The sequence below is a fragment of the Thalassophryne amazonica genome, chromosome 18, assembly GCF_902500255.1.
Source record: "Thalassophryne amazonica chromosome 18, fThaAma1.1, whole genome shotgun sequence".
In the NCBI taxonomy this organism is placed as follows: domain Eukaryota; kingdom Metazoa; phylum Chordata; class Actinopteri; order Batrachoidiformes; family Batrachoididae; genus Thalassophryne; species Thalassophryne amazonica.
Genome location: NC_047120.1, coordinates 30,880,006 through 30,890,595, shown reverse-complemented (window position 1 = coordinate 30,890,595; position 10,590 = coordinate 30,880,006). Strand labels below are relative to the sequence as shown.

Here is a 10,590-nt window from a genome sequence, read left to right as displayed (position 1 = left end):
GTTCATCTTTTAGCAGGACAATGACCCTAAACACAGCCAAGATATCAAAGGAGTGGCTTCAGGACAACTCTGTGAATGCCCTTGAGCGGCCCAGACCTGAATCTGGTTGAACATCTCTAGAGAGATCTGAAAATGGCTGTGCACCGACGCTCCCCATCCAACCTGATGGAGCTAGAGAGGTGCTACAAAGAGGAATGGACAAAACAGTGCAAAAATAAGTGCACCAATCTTGTGGCATTATATTCAACAAGACGTGAGGCTGTAATTGCTGCCAAAGGTGCATCAACAAAGTACTGAGCAAAGTGTGTGAATACTTATGTACATGTGATTTCTTAGTTGTTGTTTTTTTTTTTTTATAAATTTCCAAAAAAAAAAAAAAAAACTTTTTTCATATTGTCATTATGGGGTGTTGTGAGTAGAATTCTGAGAGAAAAAAATGAATTTACTCCATTTTGGTATAAGGCTGTAACATAACAAAATGTGGATAAAGTCAAGCACTGTGAATACTTTTGGGACGTACAGTATGTCATATCAGTGTCTATACTGTATTTTTAACTACTTATGACTTTACCTTGTTTTGAAGACACTCAGTGACACCTACATTAGCTCATGTTAAACTCTTTTTGAGTTTGTCTCATGGATTTGTTCTGAAAACATATGCTGGTATCCTCAGTGACAATCTTGATCGCTGCCATAGCACCAGCTAACAAACACACGCATGCACATGATAACCAATGATCGTTCCCCTTCCAGTTGAAGAGGGTTAGGTTCTGGGTTTGGCAAATAATTAAGCTACTTTATGTTTATGAGCCTAGATGTTTGGGACTTTGAATTCAAGTAAATGCAGGTACTTCCTTCAAACAAGGTGCAAGAGGAATGGTGCACCTAGAAATAGAGCAAATGGACCTAGAGGTTGCTTTTTTTTTGTTGTATGCTGCTTCTGTGTACAAAACAGCTAATAATGGAATTGAGTACATTTAAAACCATGTTGTCTGACACCAGAGAATGTAGTATCTCCCTTTTTTTCCAAGTGTGGGAAAGCTGTTTCACTCTCTGACAGCCTGCTCCTTGCTATCCAAAGGTCACACTCATAAACAGAGACTTTATGGCCAGGTTGTCACATTTTGATGCCAACCAGGAAGGTAACTCACAGTAACTGTGGAGGGTCAAACAATCCTAATCTGCGTCTGAGGCTTCATCACAGCATTAGAAAAGAGACGATTTGTACTTAACTGGTGCAGCTGGAAGACCTTCATAATGCCTTCAACAAAGAAAACTCTACATTTCCTATTCAGCGCCCTGATGACGTCCATTTCTGTCGGGCTGATGGGATACGGGATTTCCACAGAATGGGCTGTAATGTCCATCCAGTGCGCAAGAAACGAGGGTGACATCTACAACGGAACTGCTGAAATCACTTGGATGCTTTTTGGAGGATCTATAACCAGATCCTTATGTCCATTTTTTGGGAACACTGAAAAAATTGATGGTAAAAGACACCCTTAGAATTTTCTAAAAGCTGAGACCTGACATCGTAGGGCAGGTACATCATTCTGGCTGCCATACAAGCATGAAATGTAAATGTGTTTACCTGATAGGCCACTTATTCATAAAAAAAGTTATCCAGCCTAACATTCTATATGTTTACCATTTTTCTAGATGGCCATCATTAGCACTATGTTTTGTTTTTAGTTTGCTTTTTGTTTTGTTTTTTGTTGTTTTTTGCTGTATTTTTAATTGAGTAGGCAAATTCTAATGATATAAGCATCAATTTATAGGTTTTTGACATTCTGAATCTAATTAGAGATAGTTAAATTCATGCTGTAGGACCAATGCCATTCAAGTCGGATTTACAGGGTGTGGCCTTTGCTGGGGCCAGAGGTGAGAGTTGTGTATGGAATGAGGGCTCGTGGCAATAGATTTTTGATTGATTGAAATGTATATTTCAAATATCAAGGCACAAAATAAATAACAACAATAATAATATCAAATATAAAGAAAACTATAATCGATGTATATTCAAAAAGGAGTGAGAAGAAGTAAAGCTTATTTATTCCCACCCCTTGTCCTTAAGTAAATAACATAATTAACTTATACACATGATATATGCATTAATACATTTAAACATACACACATAATCAAGTACATTCATCCATCAGCACATGTATAGTCCCACATATAAATCCACATGTACCATATAAACATAATACAAAGAAACACCACAAAAAAGACTAGCAAGGCTAGCCAAAGCAAGGAAACAAAAGAATTGAGTAGAAATAATCAAAAAACAACAAAATAAATATAATAATAATAATAATAATAATAATAATAATAATAACTAGACATTTGCCCTTAAAACACCTGGTGACTGGCCACACCTCCTTCATCCTCATACCTTTTGAAAATCGTATTTTTATTCAGCATTTTGAACTCTCTCATATTTCATTTCATAATATTTATCCAGTGGATGAAAGTACTACCTCTACTACCAAACCCCTACACCCTGTGCATATTCGTGCACTACAGTTTTATCTGCTTATTCCTTTTTTTGTATGTCTTAATAATAAATCTCATCAGATTTGATTTTTGGCAGCAGGAGAGTTAATAATCAGGCGCAGATACAGATACAGGATGTTGGCATAGAAAGAGTACTCGTATATGGAACTAAATTCCTTGGAGTGATGGTAGAAGACAAAATTTGCTGGAAACTGCACATTAAGCACATCCACACTAAATGATTTAAGTACTGTCGTTATGGCAAAAGCAAAGCATTTCCTGGATAACAAATCACTCCACATTCTGCACCGTTCAGTGATTTTGCTTTATCTAAATTACTGTTCAGATGTCTGGGGTAACACTTATGAGTAGTTCACTCCAGGGACTGTTTATACTGCAGAAAAGAGCCATTCAAATTAATAACGTTGGGTTTCATGATCATACCAATTTTATTTTTAACATCTAAAATACTCAGACTCTATGACATTATTGAATTGCAAACATCACTGTTTATGTATAAGATCAGAAATAAATTATTACCTAGGAACTTAATGATAATGTTTCATGATAGAGATGGGCGGGGGTATAGTTTGGGGGGAACACAGTGTTAAGACTCGCAGTATTCAAACAGCAATGAAAAGATTTACCATATCAAGCAGTGGAGTTAAAGTCTGGAGTAGTCTGAAAGGGGAACGAAACAATACTCAAATATCATCCAGTTTAAAAACAAGTACAAACAGATCATTTTTAATGGGTACAGGGAGGAGGGGGCATGAATGTCAGTGTTTTCAGGTGCATATACAAAATATGCATGAGTATGTATTTATATGTGTACATAATATGGTTTTAAATTTATGAGGATGTGCATACAGTGTTCAGAATAATAGTAGTGTTATGTGACTAAAAAAATTAATCCAGGTTTTGAGTATATTTCTTATTGTTACATGGGAAATAACATTCATGATATGCACACTCTTTAGGCTATGAAATTGGGCTGTTAGTAAAAAAAAAGTAGAAAAGTGGGTGTTCACAATAATAGTAGTGTGGCATTCAGTCAGTGAGTTTGTCAATTTTGTGGAGCAAACAGGTGTGAATCAGGTGTCCCCTATGTAAGGATGAAGCCAGCACCTGTTGAACATGCTTTTCTCTATGAAATCCTGAGGAAAATGGGACGTTCAAGACATTGTTCAGAAGAACAGCGTAGTTTGATTAAAAAGTTGATTGGAGAGGGGAAAACTTATACGCAGGTGCAAAAAATTATAGGCTGTTCATCTACAATGATCTCCAATGCTTTAAAATGGACAAAAATAAAAAATAAAAAATCAACTGGCGTGGAAGAAAACGGAAAACAACCATCAAAATGGATAGAAGAATAACCAGAATGGCAAAGGCTCACCCATTGATCAGCTCCAGGATGATCAAAGACAGTCTGGAGTTACCTGTAAGTGAAGTGACAGTTAGAAGACGCCTGTGTGAAGCTAATTTATTTGCAAGAATCTCCTGCAAAGTCCCTCTGTTAAATAAAAGACATGTGCAGAAGAGGTTACAATTTGCCAAAGAACACATCAACTGGCCTAAAGAGAAATGGAGGAATATTTTGTGGACAGATGAGAGTAAAATTGTTCTTTTTGGGTCCAAGGACCGCAGACAGTTTGTGAGACGACCCCCAAACTCTGAATTCAAGCCACAGTTCACAGTGAAGACAGTGAAGCATGGTGGTGCAAGCATCATGATATGGGCATGTTTCTCCTACTATGGTGTTGGGCCTATATATCACATACCAGGTATCATGGATAAGTTTGGATATGTCAAAATACTTGATGAGGTCATGTTGCCTTATGCTGAAGAGGACATGCCCTTGAAATGGGTGTTTCAACAAGACAATTGTTATATGGCTGGGGGGGCCTGGCTGCCTTTTTGTTTCTGTCCTTTGTTTCTCCTTCCAGGTGGCTTGCATTTGGGACTGAGTGGCTGTGTTGCTGAGGTTATCAGGACCTCACCCTGATCACCTGCGGCTCGTCAGGACTCACAGCTGAGGTGCATCTATATGGATTGGAACATGGTGGCATTTAAGACTGGAGTATACAGTGTGTATTTGCCAGAGACTCGACCTTGTGACCAGACGGGTGAGATCGTCGTCTCGGGAGCCATCTCATCATCAGTGGATGCAGAGAACGTCCAGGGTTTGATGCACGGTCTGTGAAAGAGGAGGGGGTGAGGTCTCACGCTCGTCAGCACACTTCCTGAGGTACGTTAGATTTTGTGACTAACATTTATACAGTCAGTAAATGTGGTGTCCCTCACACCTTTATTATATTGAGCTGTATGTTAGTCATGTATCGGCTTCCACTGCAGTGGAGTTTTGTGAACTGGATGTTCCATGCCTGCAGGTTGGGAAGCTGATTAGTAATCAAGCCAGGAAGTGTTTGCTGTTTGTACACCTTTAAGTGTTCTCTCTGTGTGTAGAGTGTGGACTCACATAATGGTTCCTTCTTTCACAGACTCGGTTTGTTGCGGCCACCTGGGGGGTGTCGGCGGGGTCCTTGGGTCCGAACAGCTTCTGGCTCCGGACCGTTAGCGCTGCTGGGAGCGCACCACGCCAGACCGCACTTTCTTTTGTATATTTTGTATCACTGTTATGTATTAAATTCAGTTAGCCTTTGTACTGTGCTCTGTTTATTTCATACTGGGTCCTTCAATCGCTGGTCGGTTCTCCGAGCTGCGTCCGACACATAACAACAATGACCCCAAGCACACTAGTAAACAAGCAAAATCTTGGTTCCAAACCAACAAAATTAATGCCTTGCAGATGTGAAGAAATCATGAAAAACTGGTTATACAACTAAATACTAGTTTAGTGATTCACAGGATTGCTAAAAAAGCAGTTTGAACATAATAGTTTTGAGTTTGTAGCGTCAACAGCAGATCCCACTATTATTGTGAACACCCCCGTTCTACTTTTTTTTTTTACTAATAGCCCAATTTCATAGCCTTAACAGTGTGCATATCATGAATGCTTGGTCTTGTTGGATTTGTGAGAATCTAGTGAATCTACTGGTACCTTGTTTCCCATGTAACAATAAGAAATATACTCAAAACCTGGATTAATCTTTTTAGTCACATAGCGCTACTATTATTCTGAACACTACTGTACACACACACACACAGGGAGCAGGTTCACTGTTTTTCTCTGTAAATATATCTCTAAAGGTGCTATTGACATGAAATTTTCACCAGTTGTCAGTAACAATCCAAGTAATGCACACGTATAAAGAAACCGTAACAAATAAATACAGCAATTACATTATGTGTAATAATGTGAAATGACACCGGGAAAACGTATTAAACACCTGAAGAAATGGTGGTGCAAAAGGGAATGAAAAGCCAAGACACCAGCTGAACTTTATCAGTAATTACAAACCAATCCTGCCCCTTGTCAGTGCCAATACATAGCAGCTTTTAAAAAGGTGTCTTATTATACAGGTGTCACATAAGAAATATCATGATGGTGAAGGCAAGATATCTGAAGCAATATTTTTATGAGGTCCTGCTGATATCGCCCATTTGTACGACATTGAAATTAGGCATTTTTTTGCTTGGGATTCCCCTGTTGTCATGAAGATGTCACCAAACTAATCTGCTGTTTACAGTCATTTCACCAACATTAAATGGATTAAAAGGACATTACAAGGATTTTGTAACAAAGCAGGTCTTGTGAGGGCGTGAAATGGGAAGGCATTTATTTTAACTATCATTACATGCTTGAGTAAAAATGTGACATAACTTCATGAAGTGATGGGCAATCAACATGCTAGTTTTAAAATAAAATGTGCAAATTATGTTGGAAAGGTGTTTACAGCCATGCTGAGACAATTACCTCCATATTGTTATGGTGTATGAACATTTTTGACATTCCAGACCAGAAATGGTGGCCATTTTTGGATTTTTTTTTTTTCTTGTTTAACTTTCTTTTGTGAATATGCACCCCATGATGGGTATAGTATGTGCCAGTTTTGTTGCTTCTATGGCAGTTTGAATGATCTTTCTGATATTTGCAGTTATCTACCCCACGAACAGGCGCCACACTGTTGAAGACAGCAGTCTGTAATATGGTCCCCAATAGGCTTACAAAGACAAATAACCATAATGTTCTTGTGCTCTTTGTGTAGTTTTTAAAAAGATCACAGAAATAGGAGCTGCTCCTCAGGTGCTGCACGTGTTGGTTGTGGTGCTGTGTGCCCTGTGTCTACTATTTTCAGCCACCAGCATCTTTCTCAGCCTCTACAACAGCGTCAGTAACCCTTATGAGACCTACATGGGGCCCACTGGCGTCTACACTTGCAGCTCCCTCAGCGGTAAGTTCCATCACCCTCTGTAAGTGAAGGATGTATTAGTGCAGTGGTGGGCAACTGGAGACCCTTGGGCTGCATAGGTCCTTCCCATTTATTCATTTGGGTCCTAGGATGTGTGATGGTTTTTGCTGCTTCTGTTTTACTCGGGGCTGCTGCAGATGTTCCAGTGTTGGTCCAAATGTCCGAAGTTTACACTAGATGCCCTTCCTGATCCAAGTTCATGTGACGACATGTTTAGTTTATTTGAATTAAATTTCAATTTCAATTTGTTTAGTTTTATATAGCATCAAATCACAACAAAAATGCCTCAAGGCACTTCACACAAGTAAGGTCTAACCTTACCAACCCCTAGAGCAACCAGACAGGCAACTGTGGTAAGGAAAAACTCCCTCAGATGATAATGAGGAAGAAACCTCAAGCAGACCAGACTCAGAGGGGTGACCCACTGCTTAGGCCAATTAAAGACACAAAAGCTAAAAAAAAAAAGTTTATTTTGTTGGCTTCCACAGCAGATTTCAGCTCATTCCAGATCCCGCACCTTGAAGCATGTTATCTTTTGTATTAATTGTTGACTTTTAGCCTTGCCATGTGCCAGAAACAGAAATAGCTGCCAGTCTCCAGACAGTCCAGTCAAAATGGAAAGTGTTTATTTGTTATTAAAATGTAAAATATATTAATTAAAGAATGTTTAGAATAAAGTGATTGTTTGACTGTTTTGCAACAAGCTTGTGGTATCATGTTCAACAAGACTTGAGGCTGTAATTGTTGCCAAAGGTGCATCAACAAAGTATCGAGCAAAAGGTGGGAATACTTATGTACATTCATTTCTTAGTTTTTATTTTTAATAAATTAGCAGAATTGTTTTTAACCTTTTTCATGTTGTCATTATGGGGTGTTGTGAGTAGCATTCTGAGGGGAAAAATTAATTTACTTCATTTTGGAATAAGTCTATAACATAACAAAATGTGCAAAAAGTGCAGCGCTGTGAATACTTTCTGGATGCACCATATATTACATTCAGTGTATTCCTTGGCATTAATAAATTCCCAAGCATGTACTCAGTAAAATACAATGAGTGAATGAGTCTATACCTCCTAGTTTGTTTAAATGGCAACTCAAAAACAATAAGTGCTATCATCTTGTAACTTTACAAAATAAAAAGAGAGATAATGAGGATAAATTGATTTAATTTTCTTTACTTTGATGCCATATAGGCAAAAAAAGCATCTGAAAATTCTTGTAGTTCGCTCCAACCTTCCAGACACTTAAATTGGGACCATACCACACTAAATGTAAAGAATGAAAATGACCGATTATACATTTAGCCTCTTCTTCCTGAAGCTGCCCCTCATAGGTAATCAACTTATGAATCGGTGCAAAGAGGTCGCTGAATGACCAAGAGGCTAAGGTAAGCTACTAACAATACAGTGTAATCTGTTGTTTTAAAGAATTTCTCTTCATTTAGAACCTCCACAGTGATCCCCTCCATGCTACCAGATACTTCTAATGACATTTTCACATGTTCAGTGGTGACAAGAACATGTTAACTCTCAGTGCTTTTAGCTTGCCCCACACAATGCTATTTAGCATGTACCAATGTTTACATTCTAAATCAATACTGCACCTATTAAAATAGTTTGACTGAAAAGTTGAATCCAAAAACCATCAACAATAAGAGCTGAATTTCAAAAATTCTGAAGTTCTTGAAATGAGTGGAGGTGGAGAATCTTGACTTTGAAAACCTTTAGCCAAGGTGTATGTAAACGTACAGCCCAAGTTGTTATTGTGTCACATTCTTTGACTTGGATCTAACACTGCATTCTCTCCTGCAGCATGCTTGTCAGTGTTGGCCCTCATCTTGTTTGTGGTGAACGTCAAAGTGACCAACTTGGCAGAAGCTATCGTAGTGAACTTTGCAGACGGGTCACCGGTGTACCTAAAGAACAAGTCGGTTGAGCTTAAGATTGGATACTTCCTCCTCATGCCATACACGGTGCTCTGTCTGATCTCCATTGGCTTGATCTACACATATGACCATGCGGCCTACACTCAAAGGAAGGAACAGCAGAGGCCTACGGAAGACGCACCCAAGGAGATAATGATGTACTGACAAATACGACATGTAATGTGGACTTGCGTAACTTGGAGCATTGACGTACGAATGAAAACTGATCAAAAACTTTTACAAATTCAAAATCTGGGACGGTGGGGGGCACATTAGATGTCATGCAACAACCACTCTTGCTAAAATATTCTGTAAATGGTTCTTAGGATTGATTTAAGAGAACCTTATGCATTTACGAAATTTCTTGCAGTTTGAATTTTTCATGTGAACAAAATTCCCAAGTGTGTAATGCACTCTAAAAATATTCATGGGTTAGTTTGTGTAAATTAAATTGAAGAGGTTATTATTATTTTTTTTAATGTAATAAAATAAGGTTTCTGCATGTTCACATTTTAGCAAGTTGTTAAATTACAAGATGTTGGTATAAAATTGTTCAGTTTACAAATTAAAACAGCTGGATATAAGTTGACACTGGTTTAACAAAAACAGTGCAATATGTCATTTATTCTGATTTAAGTGAAATAAATTTAAAAAAAAATTATTCACAAAATTAAGGTAACAATTTGCGCGGACATTTATGAATAGATTGTAGGTAAAATGAAGAGGTTAGAGGAAATTACAATAACACCAAAAGCTTTTAAATAAATTGTTTCAACTTAATTAACCTTGTAGACAACAAAGCAAATCAGGTATACTAAATTACTTATTTAAATGCTTTGCTTAATATGATTTGGTGGCTTAGTTAGAATTACTTTAAAAAAGAGCCGTGCAAATTCTTACCTTAATTTTTTTAAGTTGTGCAGTACTCTCTCTCTTCTTGAGTGTAGTAGTTGTGTGCAATTAGTCTGCTGTCATCTAAAGCTGCTTTCAGTAACCAAATGAATATTTCCTTACTTTCAAGCCCTTTTAATTTAAATTGTAAAAAGAACTGTCAAAATTACACTGCCATTTTGAAATGTAATTTAATTCCATATTTATTCATATAGCCTAACAATATTAATTAATCTAAGAATGTGTTGTTATGGTAAAATCCATGTCTGTCTTGTCTTGTTGCCTATTTGCTAAGTATGTTTGGGTTGAGTTTGGATGTCTTGAGGAATTCTGAGTGCCCTCTTCCTTCATTTTAAAGTTTTGCTATACAAGGTCTGTGAGAAAACTATCCGACCTTTTTATTTTTTTCAAAAACTATATGGATTTGAATCATGTGCGCTTGCATTAGACAAGCTTGAACCTTTGTGCGCATGTGTGAGTTTTTTCACGCCTGTCAGTTGCGTCATTCGCCTGTGGGCAGGCTTTGAGTGAGCACTGGTCCACCCCCCTCGTTGGATTTTTATTGTCAGTGAAATGGCTGAGAGACTGCTGCTTTGCTCCATGAATTTTTTTTCAGAAACTGTTAGAGACAGCCAGTTGGAAACCATTCGAAAGATTCTGATGGATTTTGGTGAAGATTCTGTCGGCGTCACACGGATTAAGGAGTGTTAAAACCTTTTTAAAGACGGCCCACAGAGGCAGAGGGCACGCGCGCACCGAGCGGCCATCGACAGGCTGGAACGACCAGATCATTTCTAAACTGAACGCTGTGTTGATCCGGGACATCGTGTGACTACCACAGAAATGGCAAGAGAGCTGGACATAGCACTTTTGTGGCACATTCCACTGTTACAGGAGATTTTGTAA

At 38.1% G+C, this 10,590-nt stretch overlaps 1 protein-coding gene across 1 annotated transcript; it reads left to right on the top strand.

Annotated features, from left to right (window-relative positions):
- The first annotated feature begins 1,212 nt into the window (after positions 1–1,212).
- On the top strand, positions 1,213–9,387 carry LOC117531062 (clarin-3). Its single transcript, XM_034194084.1, has 3 exons — positions 1,213–1,489; positions 6,666–6,851; positions 8,681–9,387. The coding sequence occupies exons 1-3, from the start codon at positions 1,258–1,260 to the stop codon at positions 8,956–8,958; spliced, it is 696 nt and encodes a 231-aa protein (XP_034049975.1). The 5' UTR covers positions 1,213–1,257; the 3' UTR covers positions 8,959–9,387.
- Positions 9,388–10,590: the final 1,203 nt, after the last annotated feature.